Source organism: Leptonychotes weddellii, chromosome 15 (genome assembly GCF_054177405.1).
Source record: "Leptonychotes weddellii isolate Sample4059 chromosome 15, ASM5417740v2, whole genome shotgun sequence".
NCBI classification, from domain to species: Eukaryota; Metazoa; Chordata; class Mammalia; order Carnivora; family Phocidae; genus Leptonychotes; species Leptonychotes weddellii.
In genome coordinates this window covers 26403599-26420722 of record NC_138383.1, presented here as the reverse complement: position 1 = coordinate 26420722, position 17124 = coordinate 26403599, and the positions used below count along the sequence as shown (strand labels likewise).

The window sequence follows — 17124 nt, the reverse complement described above, 5'->3', positions numbered from 1 at the left end:
TGATCTGGGCTCAGGTCATGATCTCAGGGGCCCCATGAGATTGAGCCCCATGCTGGGCTCTGTGGTCAGTGCGTAGAGTCTGCATCGGATTCTCTCTTTTCCTCTCCCTCTGCCCCTCCTCCCGTTCATATGCTCTCTCTCTCGTTCTCTCTTTCTCTCAAATAAATAAAGTCGTAAAAAAAAGAGAGAGACATCAGGTGGAAACTAAGGTTATCTGAATAAAGTCAGGATTTTAGTTAAAACAACAACAACAACCAAAAACGTCCACACTCATAATAGTATAAACATTGTTGACTTAACTAAAAATGGAAATATAATTAAGTGGAGGGAATAAGGAACTGCAGGTGAGTGTGGTATTATGAGAGTTAAATTCTTTTCTGTTATAGTTATAACTGCATACGTAAGACCTGCAATTGCTGCATCAAGAAAGAGCCATGGAAGCATATTAATGAAAGTAGACAGGGAATTATAAGAACTAGAGGAATTAGAACTGGCTGGCTCTGAAGAGAAGGGTGAGAAGAATTTTTTTTTATTATAAGCCTTTTAGTACAAATTTGTTTTTTAATCCCATTCTTAGATAACTTTGGACAAAAATAAAAAATAAAAAGTGTTATATAAAAAGAGACAAACTTGCAGTTTGAGTAAATCAGTTTAACTATATACTCTTTATAAATGTTTCTCAAACGTCATGGGAAGGATGAAAATAGGAAGACAGAAAGGCAGCAGGCAAATGAAAACCTAGAAAGCACTGTTAATTACAGACAAAATAGAAGCTGAAGCAAAGAGCATTAAGCAAGACAAATAAAGCAGCTTCTCAAGAGATCAAAGATCAAAGGGACAAACACTTTAGAAAAAGACAGGGATTTAAACAACACACACATTCACACTTTATACCCAATGGAGTTTACACATTCTTTTCATACACCAACGATGGTACATATACACTGATTTAGCTACAAATAAGAGTTTTAAAATAGCTCAACAGTGTACTGAACATATAAAAAAATTTTCTTATTATGATAAAATTAGAAATTAACCTTAAAAATATAGCAAAAAAAATATGGCCACTTAAAAGTTTAAAATGGCTTGCCAAAAAACCCTGCTTAAAGTGGAAATGATAAAGTATTTATAAATAAATAATGATTATAGCATCTCACTTTAAACTTTTTGGATGTGGACAAAGTAGTGGTCAGGGGAAAATTTATAGCCTTAAATATATGGACTAGAAAACAAGAAAAATAAAGGAACAAGTAAGTTAAGTTGTCAAACTAAAAAAAAAAAAAATGAAAACAAAAACAAAAAACTGGGAAAGAAAGAATAAAGTAAATCAACAGAAAGTAGCAGGAATTGGCAAAGCTAAAGCCAGAAATTAATAAAATAGAAGATAAACAAGAAATAGGTTTCATGAATGAAAAGTTAATTCTTCAAACAAACCAATAAAATAGACAAATGTTGTTCAACAATTCTGAAAGACTTTTGAAATACTAAAGGGACCATGATCACAGTGGAGATTTAAAAATTATGTTCAGGGGCGCCTGGGTGGCTCAGTTGGTTAAGCGACTGCCTTCGGCTCGGGTCATGATCCCAGGGTCCTGGGATCGAGTCCCACATCGGGCTCCCGGCTCAGCGGGGAGCCTGCTTCTCCCTCTGACCCTCTCCTCTCTCATGCTGTTTCTCTCTCGCTCGCTCTCTAATAAGTAAATAAAATCTTTAAAAAAAAAAAATAAAAATTATGTTCAATGCTATATCATTCATCATAATCCACACGGAACTTCCTTAATCGGTAAAGGTTACCTACCAGAAGCCTATCCTAGACGTCACACTTAATGGTAAAATATTAGATGCAAGTGGACAAAAGCAGGTAAGAGAGAAGGACATCTACTGTCCCACTTACTATACACAGTGTCCTGGGAACTAGAAACCACATTGACTCTAGTTAATGAAGTGAGATCTGAGAAAGAATAAAAAGTACTAGAAAGGAAGGACAAAATGATCCTTACTTAAAGATGGTGTGAAAAAAAATCGTAAGATGCAAGACAATCTACTAAAGAAAAAAAATCCCTCACCATTACTAAGAGAGTTCGGCAAAGCAACCAACTAAAGATTTCTTTTGAACTAGCACTTGCTCTTCTATTGTCCCACAAATAGCCAATTAGAGAATATATCTTGAAAAGAGAATCATTCATAATAGCCATAAAACCTGTTAAAGAGACTCCCCCCACCCCATGAAACTTAACAGTAAGTGTAGAAGACCCATATAAGAAAATTATGAAACTTTCCTGAATACATAAAATTCAACTTGATTAGGAAGACTGGTCTTGGATGGAAAGGCTCTCTCCAAATTAATATAGGAATATGATGCTACCCCAGTACAATTTTGAAAATTAAACTTGACAAACCAATTCTAAAATTCATTTGGAAGAGAACATGTATGCAAACAACTGTGACATTTTGAAAAAGATTACCATGGGGAGGGACTTGCCCTACCAGATGTTAAAATATACTATAAAGTTACTATATGGTGTGAAAATTAATAAAAGGGAACACCATTTAAAATGGATTGGGGAGGCCAGAAGGGGGAGCCCTTACACCCTACCACTCATTGTCAATGACCCAACAGGAAGAGATGTACCTTGAAAGTCCATAGTACTTTACCTACTACTTTATTACCCAAGCAGGAAAAAAGGTTTTTCTCTTGCCTCAGCAACAGCACAGCCAATCAGAGACCTCACAACTCAACCAGTGAAAAACCACTATACTTCAAACTCCTAGTTTACTCCAATAGAGTTTGTTTTATAACAGCCCCACCCAACTGCCCCCTTTCCTCTTTGAAGGGTGTTCTTCTCCTTTGTTCCCTAGACTTGTTGTAGCTTGCTTATCCCGACTTGCAAGAGTTGCAACTCTCTACGGTTGCTAAATAAACCTTTTTTTTTTTTCTGGTGAAATGACTGAGGGTTTTTTGTTTGCTGTTTTTTTGATGGTATTATTTTTAAGGTTAACAATGGCTATAGACAGGTGAGTGAGACAAAGAATGGGACTGCATAAACTTTTCCATTTCTAGTTAATCCCAGAAGAAAATATTGGCCCAAGTAAAACAGAGACACATACAAGGATTGCAGTATTATATAATAGGAAAAAAAATGGAAACAACCTATGTCTATCAGTGGAAGAATGATTAGATAAATTGTAGCACTCTAGCTAGGGAATAGGAATACTGTACAGTGATTAAAAAGAATGAAGATCCAAACACACTGACATAGAAAGATATTTGATATATATGATACATTGCTGAATTAAAAATAAATCTAGGGGTGCCTGGGTGGCTCAGTCGGTTAAGTGTCTGCCTTTGGCTTGGGTGGTGATCTCAGGGTTCTGGGATCGAGCTCTGCATGGGGCTCTCCACTCAGTGTGGAGTCTGCTTCTTTCTCTCACTCTCCCTCTGTGCTCTCGCTCTCTTTTTCAAATAAATAAATAAAATCTTAAAATAAATCTAGTTGTAGGATTAGACAGTGTGATTATTTTTAGCACACAAACAAACCTATACATCTGTGTGCTTATATATGTGGGTATGTGCATCAAGAAAGGATTTGTAAGGACATACATGGAACTCATAACAGATTAGTTCTGTGACAGGGATGGGACATTGGGGGAAGGGTAAATCTTTTACTTTGTCTTTTATATAACCTGTACTGTATTGTTTGAGGGTTAAAAACTTTCCTAAATGAAGAAAATGCAAAAAGGCTATTCTTTACAACATACTGTATTGGAGAAGGGTTTTAAAGTGGTTCACAAGATGGTGCAAGACTCAACTGGCTGGATCCTGACAGCTCAGCAACCAGGGGAGGAATTGAAAACTGGCCTATAAAACCTGTGGCAGCTTAGAAGAAAAAACTTGAGTAGTGTTGCCATTCTCTTGCTCTCACTGGACCTGCTGCTTTTCCTCATCATACATTTAGTTGCTGAACTTATTTCCATATTTTTACTTGCATGCAAAAAATGTGAACCCACTGAGTTTCCTGTCCCTTGGACATAACATCTTCTGCCTCTCCTCATTGCTTCTCATCTGTAAACTTTTGGCCTCAACCCTGCCCAAACAGGCTAACTAAAATGATAAATCCTTTTGTTTTTTGAAATTGAATCACTTCAATCTAGTGATGAGGGTAGCTACCTCATGCTTAGGATCAGACTAATTCTTCAATTAATTAAACATGGAAAAGAATTATAGTCTCTAATGCAATGTACTTTTCTCTAATTACAAGGTATAGGAGGGAAAAATAATAGAAGGGGTAAAAATAATATAAATCCTAAGCAGTGTGCACCCAAGCCCCACGAAGTCAGGTTTTTCTTAAGTCTTGTGAAAAGATGGCCCAAATGATTAAGTCATGGTCAAGTTCACACTGTTATTACAAATTGTCGACCCCAAGGATTTTCATGGACAAATGGTGGACTCTCCCTCCTAGAAGCTGCAGTGCCCCTGGACATCTCTCTGGAATTCTTTGGCCTCCTTTCTTTCTGGGAAAGAAGTTGGAGGTGGTGGTTAGCAGAAGTACCACCTGGTCTTTGCAGGAGCAGATACACTACCAGCCCCTGGCAATCTCTGCAAGGAGAAATGCTTTTCAATTTTTTTTTTTCTTTTAGAGAATGCCATCAAATGAAGAGCAGTTAAATATTTTGCTATTACAAGCCTTTGTAGGAAGGAATTAGGGTGGTGGCTTCTAATCTGTTAGAGAACAAGGTGAGAAGAGATGGGGAAGGGCACCACCCAAACCAGCATACTGCCCACACCCACTGGGGCAGCTACTGGAGCATCTCTTCATTGGCAAACCCCGAAGGGTGACCATGTCGAGCCCTGCTTTTAAAATAAAGATAGAAAAGAATTCATCCTGTGGATGGAAAACAGATGCTGCACTTCATCCGTTAGAGGATACTTTCTCCTTTCAATTTCCAACCCGGCAAAGAGCAACAAAATCACTTTTGAAAATGTTCTCTGCTCTGGGACTGCAGAGAAATGACATATCCTCTGCCGGAGCTGCAGACAGGTTACCCAAGGCGGGGCGGGGGGCGGGGGGGGCTGCGGAATGAAGTTCTGGCAAGTGTCCAAAGCATCAAAGCATTTGAAACAACTCTAGTTTGGCTCTGTAAGCCATGGAAATTGGTGAGATGGGACCAAAAGACGCCAGCGCTCTTTGAATCCAAGGAAGAAACATCTAGAAACAGTCACTCTCTTAGCCCCATTTTCCTGCATTTAGGGAAGATGCAGGCAGAAAACTCCAGTGGGTCTTACTCAAAACTGTTTCTGGGTTTTAAACTGAAACTGATGCCTTTAATGTCCAAGTTGTGGTGGCAACTGGCCTGGCGCATGGCCCCTGGGCCTGAAAGAGGGCTTATAAAGAGATGCTCTTAAAAAGATTTCTGGGTATCGACAAACTCTTAAAAAAATCAGAACATGTTGATGAGTTGAGTGTACACACGTGAGGAACGGAAGGATTCAGATTTTCTTTGAAACACAGGCTTTGGTATGAAGGGGGAAGAACATCCAGTTGTCAAACAGGCTTGAGGTTTTATGAACCCAGAAATTCTGGAGAGCAGTTTGAGATGTTTTCCAAACCCTAAATACTGTAGGGTTAAGCCTTCCCTCTAACCAATTAGATAGCTGACTTTTCATTCTGTGGATTTCTCGATTGTTTCTTCTTTTTTAAAGCAAACAAAATAATTAGCCTTGTTTCAGGGTAATTTTGCTAATATTTCCATGATTAAATAATTACTTCAACTCTGAATTAAAAACTGTCCTGCTGTCTCTGGGTACAGTAGGCAGTCAGCTGTTTTAATAACCCCCGAGGGTGGTCACGTTAAGGACTCAATTTATGACCTTATAGATTAACACAAGGAAACCTACTCCATAATGCAACAGACAATTCTATTTATAATGTTTAATTAATCCCCTCCAGTCACTAACAGAACCCACTTGTGGCTTTCGTTTCAACCCCACCCAAATGCAAATCTCCTGAGATGAGACGTGTTAATATGTGAATGCTGATAGAATTTGCTGGCATGATGGTCGAGTATTAAATAGCTGACAGTCTGGATAAATTAGCTCCCGATAGCTCACTAATCAAATGTAAGAAGAAAATGTCGAGTTTGGCAGCACTGATGAAAGCCTTCATCACAACCCTGAGCTGGAGAGAGGTAGAGAGAGAGGAAAATGTCCAAGTCTGACACTGCCTGAAAACACTAGCTCTGAATTTCAGGACGTCTTGGCAGAGCAGACAACCAAGAGAAAGTATCAGAACTGTATCGAAGGATGGCTGTGGGAGGCCAACCTGGTGGCTCCATTTGTCTTTTGTCACTAGTACCCTCAGGCTGCCTTCTCTTTGATACAGAAAACCCAAAGTGGTAACCAACTCTAGGCTGCCTTACCTAAGGTGGTACAAACAGAGTGGAGTTACCTGGAAAACTCCAAGCACCTCAGAAAACTACAGGGTGTGGGCAGAGTAATTTTTGCAGACCTAGAAGATTCTCCCGGGGAATAGGCCCTGGGAAGGAGGCAGGAGGCTCATACGCTACATGGACATAGGACTTCTGCCTTGTGGACTGGCATCTTGGAATATATGCATGGAGGACTTTATCGGGTTTTAGGACTGTTCAGGCTACTTCCATATGTCCTCCTGAGTCAGGAAAATCGATTTCGCTCTTTTTTGTCCACCACATTTGAGAATCCACATAATGTGATACTTCTGGCTCTGCTTGGTGTCTTTAGGCAAATTCCTTAACCTCAATGCCTTAGTCCTCTCGTCCACAAAGTGGAAATCCTCACAGCGCCCACTTCTAGGGTGGTTGTGAAGATTGCACGGAGTTAGTACAGAGGATGGCTTGACCTGGTGCCCGGCATACAGTAGGCGCTCCGTAGCCATGGCTGTTCTCAGCACAGCGTCACTCTGCTGTCTGTCTCCTCTGCCGCATCAGGCTGTCATGGTTTCTCCTGGCTAGCTGCCGGACTTACTTCCCTATTCCTGGCCCACATCTCTTCCGGTACCTCATACGCAGTCTTGCCAGCCAAATCTTTCACCGTCTACCTCTGATCCTGTCCTGCCTTATTCAGTGTTCTGCAGAACTCATCAATGTCGAAACTCCTTAATTTTGAATTCAAGGCTTGGTGGGCCCCTGCCTCCTGCCCTCATTTCTCTCTCTGCTCTTACATTTCACTGTGCCTTCTCATGAACCCTCACCTCCGCTGGAGCCACAGTTCCCTCGCTCTCTTCTGCCTGTCCTAGCGTGTTCTTGCTTCACAGGTATAAACTGTGCCCACCGTTCTCTCCACTTGGACGTTACTTCTCCCCAGCATCTTCTGGTCCAAATCCTAGCCATCCTTGAAAGCCAAGTGCCACCTGCACCTTGGGGCTTTTCTGATCTATCATGTTACCTCCCTCTTTCTTTTCTGACCCCCAATGTCCTTTATCTGTTTTTTGTTTTTTTTTAAAATCCTTAACCCTAGTTACCTGCTATTACAGGTATCAATTCATATGCCCCGCTACTTAGTATGTGTGATATCCCACTCTCTGAGCAACTTGGATTGAGGCTGATTCTTCCATGTGCCCTACTTAGTCCTGTCCTCAACCCTATGCTATGCACAAAACAGGCCCTTTCCAACAAGAAGTTGGGAGTTAATAATATTTCAGAGGGGCTTGGAATAATGACAGCCTGGCCCTGTGGTCCATCCTTTCAGTGACTTATTCTCATTAACTTTTGCTCTGTACATGAGTGCTTATGGAAATATTTCAACTCAAAAAGTACATGGGATAGAAACCATCCTATCAGCAGGAAAAACAAACATACAAAATGCACAGCTGATCCCCAAACAATGGATTGTTTTTTAAGAAGCAGCAATGAAACAAAACCCTGGAGTCTGGTACCTTTGTATCTGGTTACTACTGCTGCGTTGACACTAAGAGGCTCCTGAAAGCTGACGGTGAGTGCGGTGCTGCTGGTCACCATGAGACAGGCGCTGGCTGGCACCTCAGGGGCTCCTGGGACAGAAGGAAAAACGTAAGGATCTTAACATCGCAAATCCTTTTTAGACAATGTTCCTGCCTCTTCAAAGGATACCCTGAAACACACACTATGGAAACATTTGTTTGTAGAGCCTAATAGCTTTTGCTTTTGAACATTTTCATTAGAAGTCTCAATGGTCTTTATTTGTTGCCATCGTGGTCTTATTTGAGCATCAGAACATCTTCTGAAGGGGTAAATAATACCAGTTAAGCCTTCCCAAAGTATCCTGGAAACACAACAGGAGATTGGCCTGGACCAACCGAGAGCAGGCCAGAAAGTGTTAGCTGGAAACGGCTGTTGACAGAGGCTGTTACATTTCATAAAGTACTTCTATGGAAATCATTTCATTGGAGCCTTTTTGCAACCCTGTGGGGTAGAAAAGGCAAGTAGAGCATGTGCCCAATTAGGATGAGGAACCTGCAGTCCAAAGAGGCCACACTACTTGTTCAAGGACGCAGCAAAGACACACAGCTAGGACGAAGGCCTGTGGCTTCGGATGCCTGATTCGGGGCTCTTCCCAGGATAGAATGCCGACCTGCCTTCTCTCATGCTGCCTCCTATTAGATCAAGTAACGTTTTCTGAGAGAATTCACGGACCAATGCCATGCCCATTAACCTCGGGTTTTAAAGGACTCCTGATAGTTCTAGGTGTTCCTTAACACCCAGAAGGTGTTTTGTGATTTAGAAAATTACCCCCCAAATGGCAGTAAGTCTAAAACTATGACTGCTTCTAGTAGTAATCTGTCCTAAATGAGGCACAATTGCAAATGCATTTATTAAAACAATTGCCAAATGTCTCTTTTTAAAAAAAAAAACAACAACCCATGTATCAGCGTTGCTGAAGAGATTGTTAATTTTGAAAGCAAACTTTCATTAATGTTGCTTAAGGTGTTTGCTTTAAGAGAAAGGATTAGGCTTAGATTCAATCCTTAGTATACAGAACTGCTTCAGAGAACAAGATTTTCACTGCCTTTGGTCTTTATCTATAGCACAAAGCAGAGGCAGATATTTCCAAACTAATGAACTGATCTTTCCCTTATATTTAAATACTCAAGTCCAATTTTTTAAAGTGTTGTTTAAATAAGATCTACTTTTGGAACAAGATTTTAATATTTCCCAAGTTTGAAATTGATACTTTTTTATATCAGGGACCTTCCAGTGCTAATGAGCATTATCCAGAAACAAGGCTTTTCTTAAAACTAACAAAGAAGAATCGATGAAGAGAATGGAAGTGCAGACAAAGCATAATTCAGGGGCTGACTGATTATCCTCTGTGGCCTGTATTAACCAAAGGTCGGTTTATATAAGCTCTCTATAAAAAAATGCAGTAGAGTTGAAAACAACTTAAACTTGTGTTGGAGGCAGAAACTGGACAAATAGGCAAACAAATATTTTCCACCTCCCCATCCCAAAATATAGCCACTTAGGGTATCAGACCATCCAGGTTATTAGGCATTAGGGCGTATCGGGTGGAAAGTGCTAGATGAGTGTGACACGGTGGAGAGAGGCCAGCAGCACTGAAGCCTCATGGCTGTGGTCAGAGAACCTATCGGGAGCCAGAAAATCAAGCAAGACAAAAGATCCTTTTACAGCTGCCCAGAGCCCTCACTCCAAATAGGCTGACAACGGCCATCCATGACCCTGGAGCAGAGTTGAAAAAAAAAATCAGTAAAAGAAGGCCTGGCTGTCTCCAACCAACCTGGCTTCTAGTTACATGCAGAAGTCCTCTGCTTATACTCACTGGCGTGCTCGAAGCCGGTCCTCATGCGTCTGTAGAGCCGACACCTCCACTCCCATGCTTTCAGCTGTTTCTCTTTCTCTGTGTTGTCCAGACTGGGTCCTTCGTTCTCCACCTGGGCAGACAGTTCACTCACCCTCTGCTGGGCTTCCTGCACCAGTGTGGCGAGGTGCATTGCTCGGCTTTCCAGGCTGACAACTGCAGGGAAAGACATGGGTGACTCCTTTCTCTTTCTGGGGAGACGCTGCTTCGAGGGCATGGGAGTTAAGAGTTGACTCTGGGGTTTAAAAAATGCCCCAGGGTAAGTGGGATCTATGTTCCTTATTAACTGACTTATCCTGATAAGGTCTAAGTGGTGACATTGACAACTAGGCTTAAATGGTAAGTCCATCAATTTAAGATACTTTTCATTGCTCTGGGGCCCTCTTGTCATATGCACCCCAAATAGCTGCCTAGCACAGTTCATTAGAATTCCACCATCAAGTACCCATGAGGACCACTTCTCACCCAGATTGCACACAGTTGTTTCCATGATCTTTACAAAGACAAACACTTAGGGCCAAAAGCTCTGTAGGGCTAGGAAGGTCGTAGGAAAAGGCATCCACGAGGCAAGCTGCATTCCGTTAAAGTTGTTTGGTCCTTTTTTTTTTTTTTTTTGGTAGAATCTGATTTGAATGTTCTGCTCTTATCACATTCTGCCAGCTCACAGACATTTCTGTACATACGTCTTAGTGGCGTAATTCTGTTATAATTAACCAATTCATTTATTGCTGACGAAGTGTCCCACTCCCACTGCCGCAGTTATGCTAGTGAGTTCTGATGACTGGGTGTGATCAGACTATGATCTATCAATTCCATCTCTGACCGTGATCTCAAGGAAGGAATGAATGGTCTCTGGAGATGCCCATTCTCAACAGCAGCAAGTTCAACTACTCCTCTTGCTGACAGAGATTATATAGTTTGATATTTCTGTTTTACTCCATACTTGGCATCTCCACGAAATTCACATCGTGCTGGTTCATCTGACCCCGCCCTTGTGGGAGTGAACGTTCGTGACAGTGACAGAATGCTTCACATTCGTGTGTCAGGTTGGGAAGCTGCTTCTCGGGGTTTCCTCATGGCTCCTATATATTGGAGGGCTGCCTCGGCGGTCCCTCGGTCACTTGGGAGGAGCCCTCCCTGGTTAGTGGTAAGGGGGCAACAGCCTCAGCACGGGCGTGTGGAAGGGAACCATGCAAAGAACAGCACAGATCAGAACCAAGCTCCGCTGCTCTGTCACCAACGTGTGGTTGACACTCTGTGTGACCAAACCAGTATTCCCCCGGGGGGTGGGAAAAAAATCCAAACATTTCATTCTTCTAATTAAGGGGGGAAAATATTACGAAGATAAGTGAAAATTTGTTAGGTGCATTCTGAAATGGAAATTAGGTGGTTATATATTCATATTCTCTGTGTTCATAGGCATGTTTGCATTAATTACAGGAAATGAATACTAATTTATTATTGCCCCTGCTCACCATCAGTCTCAATTTATTTACAGATGAGGTCAATGAAAAATTAGTTGAGTCTTTTTTCTTTCTTTTTCTTTCTTTTTTTCTTTCTTTTTCAAGTTGCTGTTTAGAACACTCAGGACTGTGTTTTGCTGCAGGTTTCTCATGGCTAATGAGTGTTGCTCTAGCAGTCAATCATGTCCTCTGAATACCGTCACACTTTTTTTAAAGCCTCAGTCATGAGCCATGACAGAAAAATAAACAAATAAATATAAAGCTAAAAAACTCTTTCACTGAGCAGCTACACTATGCAGAATCCCCCGGGAAGGCTAAAGGAGGCCAGAATAAATGATAATATAAGTGCTGTGGACGTAGGGAAGCAATGATGGCGTATGAACGCGGAGGCTCTGGAGAAAAAAAATACACATACACAAACGCGGGCGCATACTCCAGTGGAAAAATTGGCAATATTAGTAGCCTCAAGGTGCAATTTCCTGGAGCAGTGAGATTGACAAGTCAGTACTAAATGCTGTTAATTTAACTAACTTCAGATTAATGGTAGAGTCTGCTATGACTGAAGGCCTCAAACACAGTCTCATTATAGCCTTGCTGGGAAGGTCCTAAATATAGGCATTGACAGTTGAAAACAAATTCGTATACATTTGTGTATTTTTAGACATAGGTTAGGCGTCAGGGTTTGTGTCACAGTTCTCAGGTTGATTAATTGACCCAGTAACTGCACCCTCTACCCACGGCCCCCCTCCTTCTCCCACTCCAAATTATAGAGAAAATGGGGGAATTGTCCTTGCTAAGTCATTCAGTGAGCTTTTTATTGTAAGCCTGATGTTTGAGTTGCATGCATGCGTCAACACTTGGGTGATAGACATATGATTTATAAAAATAAATTTTTCTAATACTATGAAATCCCCCCTATTAATTTTTATATCCACAACAGTTATTACTGGTGTGAATTCCAGGTGGCATTTCAGATGGACAGCTTCTCCTGAGCTATGCTTGGCTCCCCCTGAAATTTTTCCTGCTTTCCTTAGCACAACGTGCTTTGTTTCTACACTTTCCCTTTCCTCCGAGGCTGGGGCCTTGACGCTGTTTGCGTTGTAGTGGTGAAGGGATTCTACATCTTTAAGGTAAAGCATGTTGCCTCTTCAGAGGCTAAGGGGAAACCTATTCAATTTTACAGCCAGGTGAATCTTCCAAGATCACCAAGATCCTTGTGCTTCTCAAACTGGGATGCCTAAACACCAACATAATATGCTGGTGGGCAGGGGGAGGTGCAGTGGGCATCTCTGGAACCACAGAATGAATATGGGCATCTTCCTGGGGCATCAGTTTCTCCATACAGATTTTGGTGAAAGCATATTATTTAGAAATCAAAGCAAACACTTCCGGTGGAGAATGGAAAATTTTCCCCAAAATTGAAAGCTTAAAAAAAAAAAAAAAGAGGAACTTTATAGAAATCTGCCCCCCCCACTTTTTTTTCCAGGCTAAGTCCCCAGGTACCCCTGAGAACACACTCACTTGCCTCTGTTGCTAGAGGTAATTCCATGGACAAGAAGAAGAAACACTAACTGAGCCAGTGGTTTCCAACCATTTCACCCAGCAAAACGTTTATTATTTTTTTTTCCTATGGATTTTTTAATAGCTTATTAAAACATTCTCTTTTGAAAGATTTTCTTTATCGACTACCAAATCAGCTGACTTACAAAGTAATCATTTTTCTCCCTATTATTAATAACCTATATAACTGCCAAGAGTCGCATCTGTTCAGTATGAGATAATCAACCTAGCAAAGTGGGTTAATATATTTTAAGCAGAAGCAATACGATGATTATATTAGACTGTTTCATTTTATCTTGAGTGATGGTGGGAAGTTTAGGCTTTTTGACACCTTGCACACTATTCTGAGAGCCCCCTTCCTATTTTTGCCACTGCAGAATGAGAACATTTTAACCCCCTTATTTTTATTTTTTTAACTCACCTGTTATAAAGCTGAAGAAACCAAGACCCAAGTAGGGGAGATTATTATCCAAGATTTTCTTAAAAACCTTAAAGAACCCAAGGAACTTCCTCTAAACCAAATGGAATGCAAATTAACCCCGTATTTATGTATTGCAATTTTCTAATTGCTATCGATTTGGCCCGAGGCTGATGAGCTCATTTTGGGTGGCTGGTTGGACAGAGAAACTAGAAAGGCTATGTCTATCATATGATTGGTTCTCCTGCCCATCCACTTCTCTTTCTCTTGGTTCCCTTCCCCTTTTACTTCCACACTCGGGATATTTTCCTCTTGAGTGCACAATTTCCGATCTGTTTGCAAGGTCTGGTCTTTTCTCTCTTACTGCAGTTGGCTCCTTCTCCAGCCAAGCAACTATCCCTCTGAGCAGCCATGGCCAGCACAATAGAGGGTCTGTGAGTGTGTGGTGAGCCGGCCGGCTGGGGCAAGACCACTCGGCTGCTCCTGAAATAGGCCCCATGCTATTGTGGTGTTTAATTATCAACAGCATTTCTACCACCCAGTGTCTGAGTGGGTATTTGTTCTAAAACCTGCCCAGCTAATTAACTACGAGGTGGGGGCGGGGGTGGGGCGGGAACTTGGTGTTCAAAGAATACAATTACGGTTACTGTTTAAATCCTGAGATAAATAATGATCGGACTGAATGTTTTTTCCTCACCATCAGACTCTAACCTATGGAGCGCCTACTACGTACTATTTCTTAATTTCGCCTTGCCCTGCAACTGGTGAGTTTGGGCCTGGTTGATAATTGCTTAGAGATTGAAAATGTCGTAACGAGGGTAAAATGTAAACTAATTTTAATTCTTAACTGAAAGTTTTAGGGAATAATTCATTTGATTTGCTTGGAAAAAATGAATACATTTGCCTATTACTAATGATATGGCATTTTGCAACTCAGTAACAACTTTTCTATTGTTACTAGCATTTTTCTTTTCTTTTTTTTTTTAAATTTATTGATGAGAAAAGAAGGTACAAGACAATTCTTTAGTCTGAATGTCTGAAGGAGCCTTAGAACCAGCCTTAGATGATTCTTCTTATAACACCCTTGGCCCTATACGATTTCCTCTAGGAGGGGAACTTGCTGCTCACCAAGGCGGCCCTATCCATTCTCACTTTTAGTTTTAATTTAAAAGAGTTTAATTTAATTTTAAAAAGTTTCCTCATCCTAAGCTGAAATCTGCTCTCATCTTATTTCCAAACTGGAGGTAAAGTGGTAAAAGGGCTTTAGGTTATCAATCTAGATCAAGCACTGCCCGTTATGAATGTGTGATTCTCACCAGTTACGCTGCCATCTTGAACCCAGTTGTCTCATCTGAAAAGTAGCACAGTAAGCTGTCTCATAAGCTGCGATAAGTTATTGGTAATCTTTACACAGATGGCTCTCAATAGTGGGGTTTTGTATTATTATTACACTCATTGGTCATAGTTCTTAGAGGCACACAAAAATAAATCAAATACTTGTTTTATAAAATAGCTCTATGTCCTTCTATTAAAAAAAACCAAAAACCAAAAACCAAAAAACAAAAAAAAATCCTTTTGCCCCCAGGTAAAAATCTTCTGTCCCAACTACCAGTCAGAAATATATTATATACTAAGTGGTGTCAGTTTCAACCCTATCTGTTATTTCAGAGAAGAACAAAAGGTCACTTAGGTATAAACCTTGAATTGTAAGCCAGTGTCCTCTGGGCAACCAAGAATAGCAGTTATTAAAATTCATCTTTGCTGATCATAAGGGACAACCTTCTCACAGCCTCACAACTGCCTTGTTTTCAGGTAGGAACATCAAAAGAAATACTATAGAGGAGTCCAAAAATTAAATGTTTTTTAATTCAAAAACTCTCATACCAGAAAAGCTCAAAACCTCCGTTTCAATTTACCTGTCCTGCTGAGGTTCCGGAGTCAGAATTCACTCTGGCTCCCTCAGGTCTCAACCTGTTGTCTTAATTTCAGGTTTCCCCAAGGACTTTGAGAATGTGGCTCCAAAAAGTTTTAGAGATTTAGAGATTAAATGTTTCATTTTAATTACTGTGGTGTTTTCTCCTCTTAGAGCTCATTACGCCCTGGACATGGGGCTCTGGAATGTTCTTCCCTGCTACTTTCCAACAGAATGTGGATTCACAAAGTCCATATTATATAGTTTAAGTTGTAATTGTGGTTCTTTAAGAAGCCAGAGCCAATGACACAGAGAGAGACTTCCATCCTAAGTTTCCCAAACTCCAAAGGGCCAATGGACATTTCTAAAACAAGCTTGTATGCAAAACCCTTGAGGAAATTATTTAGAAAATCCAAAGCAGATCACCAAATGATGTCATGGCTTAAGTATGAAAGAAGATAATCCTATCTTCTGCCAATACCTTCTTCGCTGCTGTCTAATAGAAATACAGTGTAAGCCACATTGTTTAAAATTTCCTAGCAGTGACATTAAAAAAGAAAAAAAGTACTGAGGGTTGCTGGAGGGAGGTGGGTGGGGGATGGGCTAAATGGGTGATGGGTATTAAGGAAGGTGCTTGTTGTGTTGAGCACTGGTTGTTATTTGCAAGTGATGAATCACTATATTCTACTCCTGAAACCAACATTACACTATATGTTAACTAACTAGAATTTAAATAAAAATTTGAAAAAAAAATAAAATGAAAAAGTGAAAAGAAAAAAGTGGTATTAACTTTAATAATCTATCTTAGTTAACTCTGCAGATCCAAAATATTATCCTCTCAACATGTAATCAATGTAAAATTATTGAGATAGTATATATATTATATATAAAATAAATATATAAAAATAAATATATGTAATATATATAATACACTAAAATATATTTTATTGTACTTAAGCCTTGAAAATTCAGGGTCGTTTTACATTAAGGACACATTTTAATTTGGACTAGATGCATTTCAAATACTTAGTTGTCACATGTGGCTGGTGGCTCCTGTGTTGGACAGTGCAGTTTTAGAACATAAAATCCCACAAATGTTAAAAAGTGCTTGATTTGGGCAGTGTTTTAAAAATGCAAACAGATGGGTAAAATATTTAAATTCCTTACCAGAAACTCTTGGATTGTTTTATATTGTTTTTGATATTTATATTGACTAACAATTTTTTGACCATTTACAGTGTGCCAGGGAAATAGTTTAAAGCTGTTATTATTACATTTAATCCTCAACTCCAGGAGAGCCCCCGATGATCTCTGTCTCACAGTAGTCACACCCGACCACACTGTGCCGGAGTTGGCCTGTGTGATCAACAACATTCGGCAGGAAATGAGAATATATCCTTCCTGAGATTAGGTGATAAAAGACACTGTTGCTTCTACCTTGGTCTCTCTCTCAGATCATTTGCACTGGTGGGAGCTAACGGTCACGTCAGGGAGCAGCCCTCTGGAGAGGCCCACGCAGGAAGTAATGGAAGTCTCTTGCCAACAGTCACTCTGAGTAAGGTTGAAGTGGATCCCCTAGCTCAGTCAAGCCTGGAGGTGATAGCAGCAGTTATGTTGGGGGAACTTAGGGATGGGGGCCTAGATTGTGAGCGTGTGCATGGCACAAGGATGGTTTGGGTGGGTTGTCAAAGGTATCTTTTAACTTTATCTATAATGTTTTCATTTTTTACAAGGAGAATATATTCTGTGTTGCATGAGTATTTAAAAATTAAAAACAAGAAAATGAAAGGACAATTAACTCTTGAGGAGCAGGTGAGTAGACCTTAGGCTGTGGCCACCTGATGTCTAAATAATTGTTTGGAAATATAAAAAAAGATCAATTCACTCAGTATTTAGTAAAATCATTCCCTTCAAAAGAAATAATATATTCATACCCTTCAAA

General features: G+C 40.4%; 2 protein-coding genes across 2 annotated transcripts in view; one reads left to right on the top strand and one right to left on the bottom strand.

The window, feature by feature from the left end:
• The window catches only part of TRIM25 (tripartite motif containing 25), a 664486-nt gene that overhangs the window by 325131 nt on the left and 322231 nt on the right, over positions 1 to 17124 (top strand). The window lies entirely within an intron of this gene.
• ANKFN1 (ankyrin repeat and fibronectin type III domain containing 1) overlaps positions 1 to 17124 on the bottom strand; it is a 97634-nt gene that overhangs the window by 56754 nt on the left and 23756 nt on the right. Inside the window, exons 4-5 of the mRNA XM_081805938.1 lie at positions 9791 to 9985; positions 7911 to 8024 (exon numbers count right to left, since the gene is read on the bottom strand). Of these exons, the coding sequence (XP_081662064.1) occupies positions 7911 to 8024; positions 9791 to 9985 (309 nt within the window). The remainder of the gene's footprint in view (positions 1 to 7910; positions 8025 to 9790; positions 9986 to 17124) is intronic.